General features: G+C 42.2%; 1 protein-coding gene across 3 annotated transcripts in view; it reads left to right on the forward strand.

Moving 5' to 3' along the window:
• Positions 1–22,940, forward strand: part of scfd1 (sec1 family domain containing 1) — a 160,810-nt gene extending 137,870 nt beyond the window's left edge. For all 3 annotated transcript variants that reach the window (XM_043698046.2, XM_087990041.1, XM_087990040.1), the window contains exons 23-25: positions 6,077–6,142; positions 19,767–19,835; positions 22,681–22,940. In XM_043698046.2, the coding sequence (XP_043553981.1) occupies positions 6,077–6,142; positions 19,767–19,835; positions 22,681–22,707 (162 nt within the window). In that variant the 3' untranslated portion in view covers positions 22,708–22,940. The remainder of the gene's footprint in view (positions 1–6,076; positions 6,143–19,766; positions 19,836–22,680) is intronic.
• The last annotated feature ends 2,037 nt before the right edge of the window (positions 22,941–24,977 follow it).

Here is a 24,977-nt window from a genome sequence, read left to right on the forward strand (position 1 = left end):
CTTTGTGCCAGGTAAGATTCCATCCAGAAGAGGTTTTCCCCAATCCCCATTGACTCCAGTTTTATTAAGGCTCCTTGAGGCAACATTTGGTCAAGTGCACCCTTGTCAAAGGCAGTCACTTCCACCTAATCTCTGAAATGAACTGGTTTGTCCATGTTTGAACTAAAGCTGTAGTAAGGTACAGAGCTGAGTGGCCCTGTGTGTCAGTGACCAGGTAGCGCTGCTTGTTAGCACTGTTGATGACATCTTCCATCACATTAATGCTGATTATGAGTAAACTAATGGAGCAATAATTGGCTGGGTTGGATTTGTCCTGCTTTTAGTAAACAGTGCATACCCGGGCAATTTTGTACATTGCTGGTTAGATGTTTGGCTGCCATTGTACCGCTGTGCTAGAACAGTTTGCCTTGGGGTGTGGTATTTCTGGAACCCAAGTCTTCAGTACTTCCATGTCACCTGCACTCTTCATTAAACCAGAGTTGATCCCCTGGCTTGATGTCTGCCAGAGTGTTGGATATGTCAGGCCATGAGGTTAAAGATTATGTTGCAGTACAAGTTTTCTGCTACTGATGTCCCACAACACCTCATGGCTGCCCAGTCTTGAATTGCTAGATCTGTGAGAAGTGATGGTGACTTTAAAACTATTGTTGATTGGTGTAAAAATTCATTTGGTTCATTACTATCCTTTAGGAAAATAAAACTGCTGTCCTTACCTTGTCTGGCCTACTTGTAACTCCAGACCCACAATGATGTGTTTAACTCTTAACTACTGCCACTTAACTCAAGGGCACAGAGGATGGACAACACATAATAAGCAGTGACATCTACATCCAAGGAAAGCATAAAGATCCCTGTGATCTCCACCAGGCTTACAATTTCACAAAATCTCAGCATTTCACCAGTTCTGGCATCTTAAGCATCTCCAATTTTAATTATCTAAAATTGGTCACTGTGACTTCATTCCTAAATTTTGGAATTTCCTTTGTAAATCTCTCCAATGTTTTACCTCTCTTTTCTGTTTTAAAATGCACCTTAAAACCTGCCTCTTTGACCAAGTTTTTGTTCATGCACACTAATTTCATCTCATGTGGTTTGAGATCAAATTTTATTCAATAAAACTTCTAAAATGGCTTCAAATATTTTATTACTTAAAAGGTGCAATATAAATGCAAATCTGTGAATCCTTTCAAATCCAAATTCAAAATTTACACTGTAGCAATGTAACATAGAGGTAAACCTCTATCTCAGGATTCTGGGTAATCCAAGGTAGAGGACAGGAAAAATTTCTGGCTGTAACAGCTGCTCCTTTTTTGAGGTATTTTAAGTGCTGGAGGTGATTTCCTCGAATTCCAGGAGCAGCAATTACTGTTTTACATGCTGTTGCATTGTTTTGGAACTTTGGGGGAAAAAAAATCAAAACAACAACTGTTTTAAAAGAGAGAAGACCAGACAAATGAAGCACATAGTAAGGTCAGTGCAGGAGGGAGGGAGGGAGGGAGGGGGAGAGAGAGAGAGAGAGAGAGAGAAAGAAAGAAACTGACCAGAGTGTACCTGCACAGTACTGCCTTTGCTGTTGAATTCATGTATCGCTGGACATCGGAGTGTGTCTGGGAAAGTTAACAAACAGTGAAATTCACAACTGATCTTGGAGGAACTGGTTGGGCAAAGTTGACAGCACAGAATCAGATAAGTTAATTGTTTTAAGCGGCCTGCAGAAAGTCTGCAGTAGTGAGTAGAGTGGGTTCTTTCTTGATTATATGTTTTTTGAGATCTATCTCTTGATTCAACTTAAAATATAAGCCCGTAACTATTAATCTAACCTGGGGCAGTGTTTTGTAGAGGAATAAGACAGTGTTATTTTCTGGGTCTGCAGATTGTGAAGGACCAAAAATGGCTTTTAGTAGAGTGATATGTGCTTCTTGTCAGATGTTGGACTTAAAAGAGAGTTTAAGGGTTACTGCAGATTTCTCTGCAATAAATCCTGTTGGTTGCAAATCTTATAAGATCGAATGGATTGGTTGGAGAGACAGTTAGAAGCAATGAGGAAATTGCAACAGCAGCAGTATGTGATGGATGGCAGTTATAGGAAGGGGGGAAAGTCTCAGATACAATCACAGAGATGGGTTAACTCCAGGAAGCATAAGAGAGGTAGGCACCTACTGCAGGAGTCTTCTGTGGCTATCCCCATTTCATACAAGTATGCTGTTTTGGAAAATGTAAGGGGTGATGGATTCTCAGGGGGATGTAGCACGAACAGCCAAGTTTCTGTTATTGAGACTGGCTCTAATGCAACAAGGGGTACGTCAGGTTCCAAGAGATCAATTGTGTTAGGGGATTCTCTAGTCCGAGGTACAGACAGACATTTCTGTGGCCAGCAGAGAAAAATCAGAATGGTGTGTTGCTTCCCTGGTGCCAGGATCAAGGGTGTCTCAGAGAGGGTGCAGAATGTTCTGACGAGGGAGAGGGGCCAGCAAGACGTCATTGTTCACATTGGAGCCAACAATATAGGAAGGGAAAAGGTTGAGATTCTGAAGGGAGATTACAGAGAGTTATGCAGAAATTTAAAAAGGAGCTCCTCGAGCATAGTAATATCTGGATTACTCCCGGTGCTACAAGCTAGTGAGGGCAGGAATGGGAGGATAGAGCAGATGAATGCTTGGCTGAGGAACTGGTGTTTGGGAGAAGAATTCACATTTTTGAATCATTGGAATCTCTTTTGGAGTAGAAGTGACCTGTACAAGAAGGACGGGTTGCATCTAAATTGGAAGGGGACTAATATACTGGCAGGGAGATTTGCTAGCGCTACTTGGGAGGATTTAAACTAGTAAGGGGATGGATGGGTTGGGGGGGGAGAACCCAGGGAGATAGTGAGGAAGGAGATCAATCTGAGACTGGTACAGTTGAGAATAGAAGAGAGTCAAACAGTCAGGGCAGGCAGGGACAAAGTAGGATTAATAAATTAAACTGCATTTATTTCCATGCAAGGGGCCTAACAGGGAAGGCAGATGAACTCAGGGCATGGTTAGGAACATGGGACTGGGATATCATGGCAATTACGGAAACATGGCTCAGGGATGGGCAGGACTGGCAGCTTAATGTTCCAGGATACGAATCCTACAGGAAGGATAGAAAGAGAGGCAAGAGAGGAGGGGGAGTGGCGTTTTTGATAAGGGATAGCATTATAGCTGTGCTGAGGGAGGATATTCCTGGAAATACATGCAGGGAAGTTGTTTGGGTGGAACTGAGAAATAAGAAAAGGCTGATCACCTTATTGGGATTATATTATAGTCCTCCTAATAGTCAGAGGAAAATTGAGAAACAAACTTGTAAGGAGATCTCAGCTATCTGCAAGAATAATAGGGTGGTTATGGTAGGGGATTTTTACTTTCCAAACATAGACTGGGACTGCCATAGTGTTAAGGGTTTAGATGGAGAGGAATTTGTTAAGTGTGTGCAAGAAAATTTTCTGATTTAGTATGTGGATGTATCTACTAGAGAAGGTGCAAAACTTGTCCTACTCTTGGAAATAAGGCAGGGCAGGTGACTAAGGTGTCAGTGGGGGAGCACTTTGGGGCCAGCGACCATAATTCCATTAGATTTAAAATAGTGATGGAAAAGGATAGACCAGATCTAAAAGTTGAAGTTCTAAATTGGAGAAAGGCTAATTTTGACGGTATTAGGCAAGAAATTTCAAAAGCTGATTGGGGACAGATGTTCGCAGGTAAAGGGACGGCTGGAAAGTGGGAAGCCTTCAGGAATGAGATAACGAGAATCCAGAGAAAGTATATTCCTGTTAGAGTGAAAAGAAAGGCAGGTGAAGGGAATGCTGGATGACGAAAGAAATTGACGGTTTGCTTAAGAAAAAGAAGGAAGCATATGTAAGGTATAGACAGGAAAGACCGAGTGAATCCTTAGAAGGGTGCAAAGGCAGTAGGAATATTCTTAAGAGGGAAATCGGAGGGCAAAAAGGGGAAAAGAGATAGCTTTGGCAAATAGAATTCAGGAGAATCCAAAGAGTTTTTACGAATAAATGAAGGACAAAAGGGTAACTAGGGAGAGAATAGGACCTCTCAAAGATCAGCAAGGCGGCTACAGAAAATGGGGGAGATACTAAATGAGTATTTTGCATCAGTGTTTACTGTGGAAAAGGATATGGAAGATATAGACTGTAGGGAAATAGACCTGTATGGACCTTGCAAAATGTCCATATTACAGAGGAGGAAGTATTGGATGTCTGGAAACGCATAAAAGTGGATAAATCCCCAGGACTTGATCAGGTGTACCCTAGAACTCTGTGGGAAGCTAGAGAAGTGATTGCACGGCCTCTTGCTGAGATATTTATATCATCGATAGTCACAGGTGAGGTGCCGGAAGACTGGAGGTTGGCAAATGTGGTGCCACTGTTTAAGAAGGGTGGTAAGGACAAGCCAGGGAACTATAGATGTTGAGCCCTACGTCAGTGGTGGGTAAGTTGTTGGAGGGAATCCTGAGGTACAGGATATACATGTATTTTAAAAGGCAAGAACTTTTTAGGGATAATCAACATGGCTTTGTGCGTGGGAAATCATGTCTCACAAACTTGATTGAGTTTTTTGAAGAAGTAACACAGTAGGTTGATGAGGGCAGAGCAATAGATGCGATCAATATGGACTTCAGTAAGGCTTTCAACAAGATTTCCCATGGGAGACTGATTAGCAAGGTTAGATCTAGCCATTTGGATGCAGGGCCGGCTCAAAGGTAGAAGACAGAGGGTGGTGGTGGAGGGTTGTTTTTCAGACTGGAGGCCTGTGACCAGTAGAGTGCCACAAATGACTTTTTGTCATTTACATAAATGATTTGGATGTGAGCATAAGAGGTACAGTTAGTAAGTTTGCAAATGACACCAAAATTGGCGGTGTAGTGGACAGCGAAGAAGCTTACCTCAGATTACAACAAGATCTTGGCCAGATGGGCCAATGGGCTGAGAAGTGGCGGATGGAGTTTAATTCAGATAAATGTGAGGTGCTGCATTTTGGGAAAACAAATTTGAGCAGGATTTATACACTGAATGGTAAGGTACCAGGGAGTGTTCCTGAATAAAGAGACCTTGGAGTGCAGGTTCATAGCTCCTTGAAAGTGGAGTCACAGGTAGATAGGATAGTGAAGAAGGCGTTTGGTATGCTTTCCTTTATTAGTCAGAATATTTAGTACAGAGGTCATGTTGCAACTGTACAGACATTGGTTAGGCCACTGTTGGAATATTGTGTACCATTCTGGTCTCCTTCCTATCGGAAAGATATTGTGAAACTTGAAAGGGTTCAGAAAAGATTTACAAGGATGTTGCCAGGGTTGGAGGATTTGAGCTATAGGGAGAGGCTGAACAGGCTGGGGCTGTTTTCCCTGGAGCGTCAGAGGTTGAGGGGTGACCTTAGAGGTTTACAAAATCATGAGGGGCATGGAAAGGATAAATCGGCAAAGTCTTTTCCCTGGGGTGGGGGAGTCAAGAGCTACAGGGCATAGGTTTAGGGTGAGAGGGGAAAGCTATAAAAGAGGCCTTAGGGGCAACCTTTCCACACAGAGGGTGGTATGTATATGGAATGAGCTGCCAGAGGAAGTGGTGGAGGCTGGTATAATTGCAACATTTAAGAGGCATTTGGATGGGTAAATGAATAGGAAGGGTTTGGAGGGATATAGGCTGGTTGCTGGCAGGTGGGATTAGATTGATTTGGGATATCTGGTCTCTCTCTCTGTCTCTCTCTCTCTCTCTCTCTCTCTCTCTGTCTGTCTGTCTGTCTCTCTCTCTCTCGCTCTCTCTCTGTCCATCTCTCTCTCTCTCTGTCCATCTCTCTCTCTCTCTCTGTCCATCTCTCTCTCTCTCTCCATCTCTCCATCTCTCTATCTCCATTAGAATGGAAGACAATTTGAAGCTTGAGGGCACCACTTTGCAAGCATGGGATAATATTATAGCAACTTGTCTGTTTTTATATTCACCTTGTTGTCCACACGACCTGTTTGAAAATTCAAAACGGTCTGGAGTTTTAAAAGAAGTGCTGGAGCAGAAAAGAATGTTCACAAAGTTTGTTTGTTCATTTTCTAGGCTATTGTCTTTGTTGTTGGAGGTGGGAACTATATTGAATATCAGAACCTTGTTGACTACACAAAGGTAAGGTGACATTTAATATTGAAACATGTTCAATGTATTCATAAGACATGTCATCAGGAGAGATTCACTTTATAGCATGTTGCACTAAACTGGAAATCAGCAAACAGGTATTTTTAAGAAAGGTAATGAAGCAAATCTGAGTGCTTAGATTGTTTTGACTTGCATTGGCCACCTGCAAAATAATCGTTCGAGACAAAGTTGAGTATCTAAATTAAAGTAGCCGAGTCAATGGTGGCTCCTGTTATTTCAGAAGGTGTAAATTCTGCCTGACCAACCTTGTTGACTATTTTGGGGAACTGGGAATCCATTAGAAAACCCAATTTTCTGATTCAGTATGTGGATGTACCTACTAGAGAAGGTGCAAAACTTGACCTACTCTTGGGAAATAAGACGTGTCAGTGGGGGAGCACTTTGGGGCCAGCGACCATAATTCTATTCGTTTTAAAATAGTGATGGAAAAGGATAGACCAGATCTAAAAGTTGAAGTTCTAAATTGGAGAAAAGCCAATTTTGAGGGTATTAGGCAAGAACTTTCAAAAACTGATTGGAGGCAGATGTTCGCAGGTAAAGGGACGGCTGGAAAATGGGAAGCCTTCAGAAATGAGATAACAAGAATCCCGAGAAAGTATATTCCTGTCAGGGTGAAAGGAAAGGCTGGTAGGTATAGGGAATGCTGGATGACTAAAGAAATTGAGGTTCTGGATTAGTGGTGCTGGAAGAGCACAGCAGTTCAGGCAGCATCCAAGGAGCAGCGAAATCGACATTTCGGGCAAAAGCCCTTCAAATTGAGGGTTTGGTTAAGAAAAAGATGGAAGCATATGTCAGGATCAGATAGGATAGATCGAGTGAATCCTTAGAAGAGTATAAAGAAAGTATACTTAAGAGGGAAATCAGGAGAGCAAAACGGGGACATGAGATAGCTTTGGCAAATAGAATTAAGGAGAATCCAAAGGGTTTTTACAAATACATTAAGGACAAAAGGGTAACTAGGGAGAGAATAGGGCCTCTCAATGATCAGTAAGGCGGCCTTTGTGTGGAGCCACAGAAAATGGGGGAGATACTAAATGAATATTTTGCATCAGTATTTACTGTGGAAAAGGATATGGAAGATATAGATTGTAGGGAAATAGATGGTGACATCTTGCGAAATGTCCATATTACAGAGGAGGAAGTGCTGGATGCCTTGAAACGATTAAAGATGGATAAATCCCCAGGACCTGATCAGGTGTACCCGAGAACTCTGTGGGAAGCTAGAGATGTGATTCCTGGGCCTCTTGCTAAGATATTTGTATCATCGATAGTCACAGGTGAGGTGCCGGAAGACTGGAGGTTGGCTAACGTTGTGCCACTGTTTAAGAAGGGCGGTAAAGATAAGCCAGGGAACTATAGACCGGTGAGCCTGACCTTGGTGGTGGACAAGTTGTTGGAGGGAATCCTGAGGGACAGGATGTACATGTATTTGGAAAGGCAAAGACTGATTCGGGATAGTTAACGTGGCTTTGTGCACGGGAAATCATGTCTTACAATTGATTGAGTTTTTTGAAGAAGTAACAAAGAAGATTGATGAGGGCAGAGCAGTAGATGTGATCTATGTGGACTTCAGTAAGGCATTTGATAAGGTTCCCCATGGGAGACTGATTAGCAAGGTTAGATCTCATGGAATACAGGGAGAACTAGCCATTTGGATATAGAACTGGCTCAAAGGTAGCAGACAGAGGTTGGTGGTGGAGGGTTGTTTTTCAGACTGGAGGCCTGTGACCAGTGGAGTGCCACAAGAATCGGTGCTGGGCCCTCTACTTTTTGTCATTTACATAAATGATTTGGATGCGAACATAAGAGGTACAGTTAGTAAATTTGCAGATGACACCAAAATTGGAGGTGTAGTAGACAGCAAAGAGGGTTACCTCAGATTACAACAGGATCTCTGGACCAGATGGGCCAATGGGCTGAGAAGTGGCAGATGGAGTTTAATTCAGATAAATGCAAGGTGCTGCATTTTGGGAAAGCAAATCTTAGCAGGACTTATACACTTAATGGTAAGGTCCTAGGGAGTGTTGCTGAACAAAGAGACCTTGGAGTGCAGGTTCATAGCTCCTTGAAAGTGCAGTCACAGGTAGATAGGATAGTGAAGAAGGCGTTTGATATGCTTTCCTTTATTGGTCAGAGTATCGAGTACAGGAGTTGGGAGGTCATGTTGCGGCTGTACAGGACATTGGTTAGGCCACTGTTGGAATATTGCGTGCAGTTCTGGTCTCCTTCCTATCGGAAAGATGTTGTGAAACATGAAAGGGTTCAGAAAAGATTTACAAGGATATTGCCAGGGTTGGAGGATTTGAGCTATAGGGAGAGGCTGAACAGGCTGGGACTGTTTTCCCTGGAGTGTCAGAGGCTGAGGGGTGGCCTTAAAGAGGTTTACAAAATTATGAGGGGCATGGATAGGATAAATAGGCAAAGTCTTTTCCTTTGGTTCAGGGAGTCCAGAACTAGAAGGCATAGGTTTAGGGTGAGAGGGGAAAGATATAAAAGAGACCTAAGGGACAACTTTTTCACGCACAGGGTGGTACGTGTATGGAATGACCTGCCAGAGGATGTGGTGGAGGCTGGTACAATTGTAACATTTAAGAGGCATTTGGATGGGTATAAGAATAGGAAGAGTTTGGAGGGATATGGGCCGGGTGCTGGCAGGTGGGACTACATTGGGTTGGGATATATGGTAGGCATGGTCGGGTTGGACCGAAGGGTCTGTTTCCGTGCTGTACATCTCTATGACTCTATGACTCTACTGCACATGGGACATGAGCAGCACATGAACCGAGTGGTCTGTTTCCATTCTGTACATTCTATGTAATTCTGTGTAAAGTACATAAACTCCCGAGAAATGTTGCACACAAGCTCAAATTATTAGAATTCCTCATAAAATCTTGAAACTTTTGAAGAAATTGTTCAAAAGACATGAATAACATTGTAGGGGTTAGGGAGAACTACAAGTTGTGGCAGTATTTTGAAAAAAGTGTCACCACAATCAGCAAAATGTGTTCCTTCTGCTCCTAATCTATATAACTCACCTAAATTTAGAGCACAGTGAGCAGATTTTCACATGATACTCAATGGAGACATTGATGTCAAAGAAAGCAGCTAAGATTTTTTCCTTCATTCATGGGGTGTGGACTTGCCTGGTTGGCATGACATTTATTTCCCATCCCTAATTGGCATTGAGAAGGTGATGGTGAACAGCTTCAGACTATGTAATGTAGGTACACCCACAGAGCTGCTAGGAAGGCGGTCCATGATATTGACTGAGCAACGTTGAAGGAATGGCAATATATAGTTTCAAGTTAGGGTGTTGTGTCGTTGGTAGGGAAAATTGCTGGAGCTGATACCTCAAAAGGGAACTTCAAGGATCACAGTGTTATGGTGCAGAAGGCCATTCAGCCCATTTGTCTGCTCCGGATCCGCAAGTGAACTCCTGCCTTTTTCTTTGCACATTATTTCTATCCAAATAAACATTCAATATCTTCATGAATGCCTCAGTTGAACTTACCTCCACTACACTTCTAGGCAGTGCATTCTAGCCCCTAACTGCTCACTGTATAAAAAACTTTCCTCTCATCACATTTGCTCCTTTGACAAATCATTGTAAATCTGTAGGGGGCTTATAAATTCTGGTATCTCAGAGGTAAACTTGCAGGTTCTGATAATCCAATGCATCTGCTGCTCGTATTCTTCTAGATAATGAGGTCATGGCTTTAGAAGGTCATACCTCAGGAAACTTGATGAGTTATTGGAGTGCATCTTGTAGGAGAACATTCAACTTCTTAAATGTTGCTGGAGTTGCACTCATCCAAGCAAATGGAGAATGTTACATCACGCTCCTGACTTGTAGATGCTGTTCCAGCTGTGAGGAGACAAAAAATGAATTTCTCTGCACAGAACTCCTTGCCTTAACTTTTTTCTTGCAACCACGATATTTGGCTGGCTGGTGTGATTCTATTTCTGATTGATAGTAACCTCAAGATGTTGATAATGAGGGATTCAACAATGGTAATTTCATTGAATGTAAAATTATGATGGTTTCATCGTCTCTTGTTTGAGATGATCATTTATGTAGTGTGAAAGTTACTTTTGATTTAGCAGCCCAAGCTTGCATGTCATTCAGGTCTTGCTGCTTTTGAAGTACTTTGCCTCATTATCTGAGGAGTAATAAATAGTACTGAACATTCCCAACTCTAACCTGGTGATGGAGAGGTGGCCATTGTTGAAGCAACTGAAGATGCTTAGGATTAAGATACTACTCTGATGAACTCCTTTAGTGAGGCCCTTTGGCTAAGTTAATAGACCTCAAACAGTCGCAACCAGCTTCATTCATGCAAATATGACTCCAGCCAATGGAGAGTTTTCTCCAATTCCCATTAATGCAAATTTTCATCGGGTTGCTTCTGCCAAACTCAGTCAAATGATGCCTGGTGTCAAAGGCAGCCACCTTCACTTCGACACTTGGCTCAGCTCTTTTAGCCAGTGGTGGACCTGGCAGAACCCAAACTGAACCTCAGTGAGCTGGTTATTGGTGAGTATTTTCTGTTTGATGAACTGTTAACAACTTCCCTTACATTTCTGATGAGTGAAAATAAACTGGTTGCAATTGGCTGAGTTAGAGTTGGCCTGCCTGTTTGTAGACAGGGCAAATCTGGGCTGATGTCTGCATTTAGATAGATGCCAATGTTGTAACTACTGGAACAACTTAGCTAGAATGCAGCGAGTTCTAAAGCATGACTGTAATACTATTGCTGAAATGTTGTCAGGGTTCATAGTCTTTGCAATATCCAGTGCCTTGAGCAGTTTGTAGAAGAAACTTGACAATATTTGCAAATAGACAAAAGCGTGACACCAGACTCTTCTCCCGTTCACTCACCGAGTATCACCCTCAGCCCCAGTTCACTCACCGAGCATCACCCTCAGCCCCAAGTCACTCACTGAGCAATACCCTCAGCCCCAGTTCACTCACTGAACAATACCCTCAGCCCTAAATCACCCACTGAGCAACACCCACAGCCCCAACTCACTCACCAAGCATCACCATCAGCCCCAATTCACTCACCGAGCATCACCCTCAGACCTAATTCACTCACCAAGCATCGCCGTCAGTCCCAATTCACTCACCGGGCATCACCCTCAGCCCCAGTTCACTCACCAAGCCACACCCTCAGCCGCAGTTCACTCACCGAGCATCACCCTCAGACCCAATTCAGTCACCAAGCATCGCCATCAGTCCCAATTCACTCACCGAGCAACACCCTCAGCCCCAGTTCACTCACCGAGCATCGCCCTCAGACCCAATTCACTCACCGAGCATCGCCCTCAGCCCCAGTTCACTCACCGAGCATCGCCCTCAGACCCAATTCACTCACCGAGCATCGCCCTCAGACCCAATTCACTCACCAAGCAACACCCTCAGCCCCAGTTCACTCACCGAGCATCGCCCTCAGACCCAATTCACTCACCAAGCAACACCCTCAGCCCCAGTTCAGTCACTGAGCAATACCCTCAGCCCCACATCACTCACCGAGCATCACCGACAGCCCAAATTCACTCACCGAGCATCACCGTCGGCCCAAATTCACTCACCGAGGAACACACTCAGCCCCAAATCACTCACCGAGCACCACCGACAGACCAAATTCAGTCACCAAGCATCACTGTCAGCCCAAATTCACTCACCGAGCATCACCGTCAGCCCAAATTCATTCACCGAACATCACCCTCAGCCCCGATTCACTCACCGAGCTACACCCTCAGCCCCGATTCACTCACCGAGCAATACCGTCAGCCCCAAGTCACTCACCGAGCAACACCATCAGCCCCAGTTCACTCACCGGGCATCACCCTCAGCCCAAATTCACTCACCGAGCGTCACCCTCAGCCCCAATTCACTCACTGAGCATCACCCTCAGCCCCAATTCAATCACCGAGCATCACCCTCAGCCCAAATTCACTCACCGAGTTTCACGCTCAGCCCCAATTCACTCACTGAGCATCACCCTCAGCCCCAATTCACTCACTGAGCATCACCCTCAGCCCCAATTCACTCACTGAGCATCACCCTCAGCCCCAATTCACTCACCGAGCATCACCCTCAGCCCCAATTCACTCACCAAGTATCACCCCCAGCCCCAGTTCACTCATCGAGCATCACCGTCAGCCCCAAATCACTCACCGAGCATCACCCTCAGCCCAAATTCACTCACCGAGCATCACCCTCAGCCCCAATTCACTCACCGAGTATCACCCACAGCCCCAGTTCACTCACCGAGCATCACCGTCAGCCCCAATTCACTCACCGAGCATCACCCTCAGCCCCAATTCACTCACCGAGCAATACCCTCAGTCCCAATTCACTCAGCGAGCATCACCCTCAGCCCCAAAGCACTCACCGAGCAACAGCTTCTGCCCCAGTTCAACCACGGAGCATCATTCTGAGCCCCAATTCACTCACCGAGCAATACCCTCAGCCCCTGTTCACTCACTGAGCATTACCCACAGTCCCAATTCACTCACCGAGCATCACCCTCAGCCCCAATTCACTCACCGAGCATCACCCTCAGCCCCAATTCACTCACCGAGCATCACACTCAGCCCCAATTCACTCACTGAGCATCACCCTCAGCCCCAATTCACTCACCGAGCATCACCCTCAGCCCCAATTCACTCACCAAGTATCACCCCCAGCCCCAGTTCACTCATCGAGCATCACCGTCAGCCCCAAATCACTCACCGAGCATCACCCTCAGCCCAAATTCACTCACCGAGCATCACCCTCAGCCCCAATTCACTCACCGAGTATCACCCACAGCCCCAGTTCACTCACCGAGCATCACCGTCAGCCCCAATTCACTCACCGAGCATCACCCTCAGCCCCAATTCACTCACCGAGCAATACCCTCAGTCCCAATTCACTCAGCGAGCATCACCCTCAGCCCCAAAGCACTCACCGAGCAACAGCTTCTGCCCCAGTTCAACCACGGAGCATCATTCTGAGCCCCAATTCACTCACCGAGCAATACCCTCAGCCCCTGTTCACTCACTGAGCATTACCCACAGTCCCAATTCACTCACCGAGCATCACCCTCAGCCCCAATTCACTCACCGAGCATCACCCTCAGCCCCAATTCACTCACCGAGCATCACACTCAGCCCCAATTCACTCACCGAGCATCACCCTCAGCCCCAATTCACTCACCGAGCATCACCCTCAGCCCCAATTCACTCACCGAGCATCACCCACAGTCCCAATTCACTCACCGAGCATCACCCTCAGCCCCAATTCACTCACCGAGCATCACCCTCAGCCCCAATTCACTCACCGAGCAACACCCTCAGCCACAATTAACTCACCGAGCATCATTCTCAGCCCCAATTAACTCATCGAGCAGCACCCTCAGTCCCAATTCACTCACCAAGCATCACCCACAGCCCCAATTCTCTCACCGAGCATCACCCTCTGCCCCAATTCTCTCACCGAGCATCACCCACAGCCCCAATTCACTCGCCGAGCATCACCATCAGGCCTAATTCACTCACCGAGCATCACCCTCTGCCCCAATTCACTCACCGAACATCACTCTCAGCCCCAATTCACTCACCGACCAACACCCTCAGCCCCAATTAACTCACCGAGCATCACCCTCTGTCCCAATTCACTCAGCGAGCATCACCATCAGTCCCAATGCACTCACTTAGCATCATCGTCAGCCCCAGTTCACTCACCGAGCAACACCCTCATCCCCAATTAATTCACCAAACTCCACGCTCTACCCAACTCACTTGTTGACTACCACCATTGAGCCAGACACTTGCAGCTTCAACCCCATCCCAGCTTCCTGCTCAATTAACCTTGTTGCTTCTCCAATCTCATGTTCTGCCTCTTGAGTGAGGGTATTTCAAATACACAGTGATTTTTCTCTGGTTGTCTCTGCAATTGGATTTTCCAACATATTGTGCGCTTTTGAGGGTGAAGTTGCTCGCCATCCTCCTTTGTGAATGCTTTCAGATAGGATACAGGGAGTTACAGTGCTTAAAGGTTACAGTACAGAAATGAGCCACTCTTTCGGCAGAATAGGAGCATGTAGAGTAAAAAAAAGTACTCATCCACCCCATCCCACCCAACATGTTTGTAATGCAAAAATTTCTGAAACTATAATTTGTAATGAATGTATTGGGCACTTAGAGTTTTGCACTTCCTTCGATCCCCAATGAGATTTTTCCAAGCTAAAATAAATCCAATATTGAGGGAACTAAGAAGGTGTGATCATAATGTCACTGGACTAGTAATACAGCGCCCCAAATAATACTCTGGTTTAAATCTCACAACAGCAATTGTTGGAAATCACTGAATAAACTTGAAATTTAAAGCTAGTCTGAAAACATCTATGAAGACATTACTAGTTGTCATTAGAAAGCAACTGGTTTACTACTGCCCTTCAAAGAAGGGAATGTGCCATCCCTCCCTGATCTGTTCTACAGTCAGTCTAGACCCACAGCAATACAGAGGACTTTTAATCGCCCTCTGAAATAGCCCGAGCAAACCTTTCAGTTTAAGGACTATTAGGGATAGACAACACATGCCGGTCTAACTGGTAACATTGATATCCAATGAAAGAAAGTATTAAGAAAAAGGATAAGCAAGAAAGTGGCAAAATAAATTAACTCAGGAAAAGTATGAGGTAATTCATTTAAGAAGAGTGAAAAAGGAAAGGGAATTCTCTGAATAAATGATGGCAATCTCAGAAATCTAGAACAGAAGGACCTTAAAATGAATGTCCACAGATTTCTGAAACTAGTAGAGCAAAAGGTTAAGATGCTGAGAAGGCACACAGGGAACATTTCTTTGCCTCACTTAATTAAGATAGGAGCAGTGAATTTATTCTAGAACTATAAAGTGCAAGTTAGGCCACAGTTAAAGCACTACATAGTATTCAGGCCACCTTGTTACCGGAAGAATGTGATCGTTGCACTAAAGACAGATCAGAGGAGATTAACTAGAAAAGTTTCGCTATGTTGCAAGATAACAAGACTGGCTTGTTATCTGTGGAACAGAAGAGGCTGGAGGAGATTTAATTGAGGTTTACAAAATCTCCAGGGGCGAAGGTAGAATGGAAAACAATGACCCTTTCCCTTGGTATTTAGAATTAGAATTAGAATCCCTACAATGTGGAAACAGGCCCTTTGGCCCGACTAGTCCACACCGATCCTCCGAAGAGTAATCCGCCCAGACCCAATCCCCTATATTTGCCCCTGACTAATATGCCTAACCTACACATCCCTGAAATGTTTGGGCAATTTAGCATGGCCAATTCACCCTAACCTGTACATCTTTGGACTTTGGGAGGAAACCGGAGCATCCGGAGGAAATCCACGCAGACACAGGGAGAACGTGCAAACTCCACACAGACAATCGCCCAGGGCTGGAATTGAACCCAGGTCCCTGGCACCGTGAGGCAACAGTGCTATCCACTGAGCCACTGTGCTGCCCCTTCTTCATTTTTCTCACACTGACGAGAGTATTACCATTGACACCTTGGGATATTTACACAGGTATTTGCATAGAAACCCTCCTGTCTGGAAACAGGTAATTTGGCCCAACAAGTCCACACCGACCCTGTGAAGAATATCCCACCCAGACCCATTCCCCTTCCATTCCACATTTACCTCTGATTAATACAGTTAACCTACACATCCCAAAACACTGTGGGCAATTTAGCATGGGCAATTCACCTAATCTGCACGTCTTTGGATTGTGGAAGGAAACTGGAACACCTGGAGGAAACCCACACAGACATGGAGAGAATGTGCAGACTCCACACAGCCACCTGAGGCTGAAATTGAACCCAGGTCCCTGGCGCTGTGAGGCAGTGGTGCTAACCACTGAGCCACTGTGCCGCCAGTAATCAGGCAGTGTACTTTGAGGGGAGTTGAGACTCAGAGATTGACAGCCTGAAGTTTTACTGCTCATTGGCATAACCATGTCCTTTTTGCAATGCAAACCTGCAAGGCTATGGACCAGGAGCTGGAAAGTGAGATTAGGCTGGATAGTTTATATTTAGTTGTCGCCATTGGGAAGTTTGTCCAGGTTGAATTCCCTGCTAGTAAAATTACGAAGTGAACTACATTTAATTTTCAAGAAAGACAGAGGGGAAAGATAGTCCTTCTGTTTAAAATATGAAGCCTTGGGCAAAGCAGAAAACATGAGGTCATAGAGATCATATTTTGAATTACCTTTGCGCAAGTACCACCAAATTAACTGGGTTTAAGTTTATTATTTTAATATTCTTCTTCCTTTTGTCATGACACATCAGTTAATGTAACATTAAAATATTACCATTTAAAAACAAACTACTTAAATATCTGGTTAAGGATCTGACTTAAGACAATACCAGTACAGATATAAGCAGTGACAGACAACAATGATTCCTACACTGGTGGCGTATTGATTCAGTATAGTCAATATCCTGCTTGTCATAAACAGCCAGAACAGCATTTCCTTTCAGCTGTTCACAGCAAGTGAGATTTTGGATTTTCAAAAGACATTGGATAAATGGCCACACACGAGATTATTGCACAAAATTAGGATTCTTGGGATTGGAGGTAATGATGTCAAGGATTGCTACAAGGACCTTGGCTATTTAAAACATATGTCAATGATTTGGATGGGGGAATCAAATGTAAAGTTTGTAGGTTTGTTGATGGTACAAAGTTAGGTGGAAAGTAAGTTGATAGAATGTTGCAAAGAAGCAGCAAAGTGATCGGGACAGATTTAGTAAGTGAGCAAGAACCTGGCAGCTGAGGTATAACGTGGAGAAACATGAAGTTACATACTTCAATGGGAAGAAAAGAAAGGCAGATTTTAATTAAATGATGGGAGACTGGGAAATGCTGGAATTCAGAGGAAACTTTTACATGAATCTCAGAAATGTGGCATGGAATATACAACAATTGGGGAAGCAAAGGATATGTTAGATTGTAGTTCAAGAATAAAGAAGTCATATTGCAATTTTATAGGACTTTGCTGTGACCACACAGGAACATTGGCCCAGATTTTCTAGTCTATACTTTGTCAGAGACGTACCATGAAAAAAGTACTTTGAAACATCTCTGAGATCCCAATGCAGTGACTATGCAGTAATCAGGAAGTTTAAAATATCAATGGGCAATTGCCTGGTATCTGAAACCCTCTGGAAAATCCCCCTAATTTTAAGTTAGAATTCGAGACATTGGAGCTATTCCAATTCAGTTACATTCATAGTTAGCTGTAAAATGTCAGAGGGATTACAATGTGCTATAGTTCCTGACTAACTATGAAAAAGACACAGTCACTCCTACTGAATCCCCACCCCCTTCTTGGAACCTTCCCAAGCAACACTCATCTCAGTCACATATCCAATCTACAATGATCAATCCTTTTTCCAGGCAGCCCCAAATTGAAAATGGAAACAGAAAAAGGAAGTAGACAAAGCAAACTGATCTTCATGAACTCTAAGGAAACCAAAACTGAGCCAAAACGCCTTAGCATACTGAAATTGGTTGAGACTATACAAAGAGGTGCAGAGCTATCCAAGTGGTGTCGTAGAATTATGAGTCCAATGGTGCAGTACAGAAAGATGAAGAAGACTGAGGTTATATCCAGAAGCTGATCACAAACAAATACAATTTCTACAGCTCTTTTTGTTACTTGAAGATAATATTAGTGACTATATGTTACCCATGCTAAACTTAGGATGTCTTACTGACTGCTATTTTTGTTGAAGATTTTACCTGTGGAATGTAGGCTACTCTTATGTACTGCTGTTGGCTTAGGACTATACTACATCTTGGAAGGAGAGGAGCTGAAACTGTTTGTGAGGAAGGAAGAGTTTAAAAGGACTTTAAGACTGAGATTGATGATATTGAATGACATCACCTATATGCTAGTGGACTGCTTCCCTAATTTGCAAAATCGCTCTTATTTGCTTCTGTTGTTTCATGTGTACATTACAATTGGTAATCAACACAATTTTCTTGTTGATTCATCTTTAATATTAGTTAAGAGTATGGGTGGTTAGTTAAGGTAATATTTAATTTGACTATTACAAAAAAAAGTTTAAACTATGGAACCAGAGAACACAGCTTAAAAATACGGGGTAGGCCATTTAGGACAGAGATGAGGAGAAACTTCTTCACCCAGAGAGTGGTGGCTGTGTGGAATGCTCTGCCCCAGAAGGCAGTGGAGGCCCAGTCTCTGGATTCGTTTAAGAAAGAGTTGGATAGTGGAATCAAGGGTTATGGAGATAAGGCAGGAACAGGATACTGATTCAGGATGATCATGATGAATGGTGGTGCAGGCTTGAAGGGCAGAATGGCCTACTCCTGCACCTATTGTCTATTCATTCTTTTGTTAAATAACTGGGATTTTGATTTTCTTCTATTTTTTAAGAAGTCAGTGGTCTCTAAACATTTTGACAAGAGGTTGGGTAGACTTCGGCCTGTATTCCCTAGATTTTAGAAGAATATAAATTGATTATATTGTAACACCTGAACTAAGGGGTTTGACTGGGTCGATGCTGGGAGAATGTTTCTCTTGACTGAGAAGGATAGAATTAGGGGTCGTATTCTCAGAATAAGGAGTCAACAATTTACAGCTGAGGTAAGAAGAAATTTCTTCTCACTGCTGTTTATTTTAGCAATTCTCCACTTTAGAGAACCATAGATGTTCAATCATTGAGTATATTAAAGCTTAGGTTTGATTTTGTAAATAATATATATCAGGATATTGCAGGAAGATGAAATTGATTCTGTTAAATGGCAGAATAGACTAGAAATGCAGAAGGACCCACTTCTCCTATTTCTTCTGATCTTTTACTTTATGGGAAGATTATACCTGATATTGGAATGATTTTAATTCCTATGACAATAATGTTACTTTTATTCCACATATATTTGGCCTGATTGGTTTTGCAGAAACATGCCTTAGGCCTGCATCATTATAACTTTGCAGTTAGGTGGTACTCTGTGTAGTCACAATGCAACACTGAATGGAGGATCCTTGAATCTGCATACATTGTTGAGTGACACATAGGCTTTGATGGCACATAGCAGAGAGATCCTTGAAATCTGTCTATTGCACAGTTAACCATGGGTGTCCGTCTGGATAGAAAACTGGTGTCATTCTCCTCTATCCCCTTTTTCACCAATATCAAAATATATGTGATATTTAATGCCCAGTCTTTAATACTCAGAATTTCCACAATCCAAATTCCATACATGCACCACTGTCGGCAGGATAGTATGACTCTCTTTGTGAAATGCATTATATTAAGCTGTGTTGTTTAGTACATGAAGCATCAGTAACTGAGTATGAATTAATTTGCAGGGTGTTATTTAAACCGTTAATGACGATGTGTAAAACATTCACATATAAAGCTCTTCTGAAAATGATTTCTTAAAAAAAGGCAAAGTGACATTTTAATTTTATCTTGTGCACAAGCAGCGGTATTAGCTATGATGCTTTTTGAAAAAACTGGATGTATGTCTCAGATCAAGTTTATTTCTATCCATTATATGTGGGAATAAATTTATTTCTTCTATTTTTATTCAGAATAAACCTGGTAAACATGTGTTATATGGTTGCAGCGAGCTGTTCAATGCTAGCCAATTCCTAAAGCAGGTACTGTATTTTATTTATTAAGTTGTGGACAATTAGTCAGTAGCTTATATAATGACAAGATTTACGTTAACATAATTGGTTCTAAGGTCCACCTCAAAAGCTGTCAATGCATTTTGCTCTCAGTATTGTGCGTGTGTGTGTAATGCACTCAGATAATTTTTAAAAAATTAATGAGCCCAGTGAAGCTTCTGTTCAGATGGAATGCTGTTGAAAATTAGATGGAAGTAGTGAAGTGCTCATGTTGGAGATGGTCATTGCTTGGAACATTCAATGCATGTTGCCTAAAGCCAAACATGGGTGCAGTGCAGATTGTGTGTTCTAAAATAAATCTCTCTCCCTATTCTCACTAAATATCCCTAAGCAGATTGTTATTTAATTTTTCCCCTTTTGAAACAGTGCCCATTCCCTCTGTTTGTTAATTCTGACCTTGTAAGGATTGCAACAGCACTGTGTAAAATGAAACTAGAAGTAAAGTTTTATTTCACACACTGTCAGATAAGTTTGGGGAATATTTTTACAAAAAAAGGCATGCTCGCAAACATACGAGAAAGTTCAAATTAAAAAACATAAGGAACTTATTTATTTAGTAATGACTGAAGTATAAAAGAGTTAAGGGAGACCAATTTATCAATATCATTGTTTTCAAAATAGAATTCAAAAGCCCAAAATGCTTTTGTGGTTGTATTGCTAGTTCAGGGGCAAAAGACCATTTCTTCCCTTTGATATTGTCAAAAGATGTTCATTCAGATACTATTGACCCCTTTAACGGCTATCTTATAATTCTATGGTTAAAGGGCAGTTGTGTTCTATGTGGGAGTATCCAGACCTCTTTGGGTGGACAGAGGGAGGAGGAGGGTGCAGAGGAGAAGCTGTTACCATCAAGACAAAGGCTTGTGTTGCAGATAAACAACTGTCTCGAGGTTAAGTGGAAAGTCATTAACACACCTTACAGGATAGGAAAAACTTGCAATTCTATTGTTCAATTCTCCCATCAGGGACTGTTAATTGGCTGATTTTTGTCTTCTGAGAAGCTTCTGAAAAGTTACTGCCTAATTCTATTATCGATTACCGCAGCCATCTTTTGGCTGTCTAATGTGCTTTTTTAATATATATATATGTAAGTGTAGTGAAGTATTTTTTTTTTATTCCATTTGTGGTGGCTGACATGGGCTGTTCCATTATTAAAGGAGCTCTTGGTATACTTAATGCAGCATCATCAGCTTACTGTCCTACTTTTAATCTTCTGATGCATTTAAGCTTGTTAGAGGTGGTTATGGTCACTGACCTAAGGAATCTGGGCAGGGAAGAGCTAAAATTATTGGTCTTTCACCCAGAGGGAAAAGTCAGGAATACTTGGAAATGAATGTACTTGTACTGGGCCTCCATTTTGAAGTATACAGGATGAGTCAGACCTATATGCCTCATTGGCAAGTTTTACTGGTTTTCTCTTCTGGGCAACAAGTGCAGCTTTCTTCCAGCGACTGAAGGCAATCCCGTCCCCGGAGGATTTTCTCACTGATCTCCCTGAAAGAGACTTCAAGATGCTGTGGTACAGTGGGATCTGGGTGTCCTCCTTCATGAATGACAAAAAGTTAATAAACAAGTTCAGCAAATAATTAAGAAGGCAAGTGGAATATTGTGTTGAGGGAAATGGATTATAAAAGTAGGGGAATTGTGCCTCAAATGTACAGGTGAGATTGTATCTGGAATACTACGTACAGGCGTGATCTCTTAATTATGATGGGGGTACTTCAGAGAAGATTCACTAGGTTCATTTGAAGGATGAAGTGGTTGTTTTATATAGGTAATTGAGCAGGTTGGACTTATATTCATTGGTGTTAGGAGAATGAGAGATGAGGTTATTGAAAGATGTAAGATTCTGAGAGAGTTGATAGATGCTAAGGGGATGTTCCCCTTACTGTGAAATCTAGAACTAGGTGTCACAGTTTCAAAATGGGTTGTTCCCATTTTTGGAAGAAATGAGCAATCAATTCTCGGATAGGTGGGAATGTGGATTTGAGTTTATAATCAACTCAACCATGATTTTACTGAGAAGGAGAGCTGGCTTGAGTGGTTAACTGGCCTACTCCTTTGAAGTCACTAGCTTTGGAATTCTCTTCCCTCGGATAGCAGTGGAGGCTGACTTATTGTTTTTAAGACCAAATTTTATAAGGACAACTTTTGATACACAGGGAAGTAGATGATTATGAGAGCTAGGTGGAATAACAAAACTGAGGCTAAAATCGGGTCTTATTAAAAGTTGTCAAACTTGAGGGGCCAAATGGCCTACCCCAGTTCCTATTTCTTACGATCACATGATCTGAGCCTTGTTGATGCTGTACTCAGTTGAATGCTGTCTTGATGTCAAGGCCAACTCCTTGTTTGTTATCTGATGGCACTATTCATGACCCCATGTATTATTCTCAATGCTGCATGAACAGAACTAAATTGACTGGACTCTAGCATGCAACATGGTGGTACCTGGGATTAGGCTGAGGGCAAACTATTCATTTGACTTTTGAATTAAGACAGTTGCAAACACATCAGCCTTCTCTCTTGCATTTGTCTAGAACCTGTTATGCTGAAAAGTGCAACTGTCAATGGACATCTTCACATGAGTAACCCAATTGTCCATCATTATTCTCCACTGGATGTGATAGGCTCTAGAATTTTTGTCATATACGTGGTTGTAGGGTCACTTAACTCTGTTTGTAACTTGTCCCTTTTGATGTTCAGTAATCAAACAGCCATGTGTGGAGCTTTATTAGGTCACTTTCTCATTCCAATTTAAGATGGGTTAAGCCTTCAATAGAAATATGTAACTAGTGCTTTTTCTGTCTTCCAGCTGTCACAACTTGGATCTCAGAGCTAAGACATACAGTTATTACTCTTGAGTAATTTTCAAGATGGAAGAATACAGCCAACATGTTTTGCTACTCCAGTGTCACACTTTATTTACATATTTCTTTCTTGAAATATTATAATACTTATAATTCCATTTACTTGATAATTCTTTGCGATTGGATATAATTTCTGACATTTTTAACATCAACCTATACATCATGTAACTGTACAAAGAGTTGAAATAAATCTAAAAACAAATAATTGTGTTTAAAATTATTCAGTGGCAGTTTGTATAAATATTTTGTGTAAGTTATTTTTACAAAATGCATTCAAATCATTTAACAGCAATCATGACTGATAATTTTTCAACTTCCTGCAGCTGCCAGCCAGACGTTGTTGTATTCCTGCTGTCCACCCTCAGCTAATCATCAGGGGTCAGCAATGAGCTTTCAACTGTCTTGATTTATGAGAGTCTGGACCATACTATGTGATACTTCCAGCCACTCAATAGTGCAAGAGTACGTAATGCATAGGGAACAAAATCCATTTATTTAAGAAAGAGTTGTATATATTGTCTTTAGTATTTGGCTTTGAAGTTATCCATCAGACATTTTCCCAGAATCCATTTAACATAGAACACAGTCATGTGGATTTGTGGTTTTTAAAGTTCTTTCTGAGCTGTGTATTTAGCTCTTCCTAGTGGAGGAATCTGGTACTGCTTCAACTTATCTCACAAGTCAGAGAATCCCTACAGTATGGAAAAAGTCATTTGACCCATCCAGTCTACACCAATCCTCCAAAGAGCATCCCACTCGGACCCACCTCCCACCCTACTCCTACTGACGAGAAATGATTCTATGTTAAGGTCATAACAAAATCTAAATATCATTTTTTTTTACCTAAACTAGTTTTAAAAATTACAGAAAGTTTGTGAAAATTGCATTCACCAGACCTCTGATTCACAAAAGAGCAGAAACTTCACAAAACTAAAACTAATCATTAAAAACTAAAACCACTACAATGCTGACATTTTTCATCCACCTAAGAGCACAAAGGACAAGGTAATATTTCTCTAACAAATTGTATCAAGGATGTATTTATAAATGTACAGTGGGTACGGTCCCAATAATCATTCAAGCAAGGTTGCTGTTAATTTAAGCTGAATCCATGACACTAAGAAAAAAAGTATATACCCTTAAATAGGTATGATCTAGTGGTTATTACTGAGACATGACTGCAGGATGACTTAGATTGGGATCTAAATCTTGGATATGTGACATTTAGGAAGGTCAAGAAGCTGGGAAAGGATGAAGGAGTGACTCTATTAATTAAGATGATATTGACACTATAGAGAGGGATGACATAGATTATGTCAACCAGGATATAGAAGCAACCTGGGTAGTGATAAGGAATGATAGCATCAATAGGTCAGATATGGAACTTGTGTACAGGCCCAAAAGAGTAACCATATAGTCAGATAGGCTATCAAAGAAGAAATAGCAGGAGCTTATAAAAAGGATACAGTAACGATAGGGTCTCAGCAATTCCAGAGGCTCAGGGAAGAAGTGCAACAGTAATTCCACAAATCCAGTGGGAGATGATAGGTCAAAAGGAGGGTGTAGATTTGAAATTGCTGTTGTGTAAGGAAATGATTCTGAAAGAGTTCATATTGGTGTTGCATTAAGCTGTACCCAATCTAATGATCTTTCTCATTTTTTGAGTGGGGGTTGTTACATTCTGCAGGAGTACCTGAAGGGAGCAGATGTACTCTGTACAGCTCCTATTTTGCCTAACTACTAATATAAACTATTCCTATTAGTATAACTTAAGCTAACTTATTATGTGACTTCTGTTTAGAATTATCAATGCTTATCCTTTATGGCTGTTAATTAAACAGTCCCCAGACTCAACTTGGGGAAAGAGTGATTGGTGGCAGCACACTACCCAAACATAGTGTGATAACTACCAACTCAAAGCACTAACACTGATTCTGATGGTGACAAGGAATACCAGTTCAGATGTTGTTTAAGTATGGTGCCTATGAACTAAGGGCAATGGTGGCAACTCTTCTTTGCACTTCCCTGCTGCATGATTTACCATGCACATCCAACTCAATATCAGGAGTCAGTGCTGGAAGATTCTATACTACTATTGGATAGTTCTTCCTTCTCCACAGAAAAGGTAGAGGATATGTTCCTATCAATCTAACTACTCGTAATGCATGAAAATTCAATGAATATGAATCTTAATCTGTCTAAACAATATACAGTGGTATTTTGATATTCTGTAAGTTGCCAC

This window comes from Chiloscyllium plagiosum, unplaced genomic scaffold, assembly GCF_037043375.1.
Source record: "Chiloscyllium plagiosum isolate Xiang-an unplaced genomic scaffold, Cpla_swu_hap1 HiC_scaffold_8, whole genome shotgun sequence".
NCBI lineage: Eukaryota > Metazoa > Chordata > Chondrichthyes > Orectolobiformes > Hemiscylliidae > Chiloscyllium > Chiloscyllium plagiosum.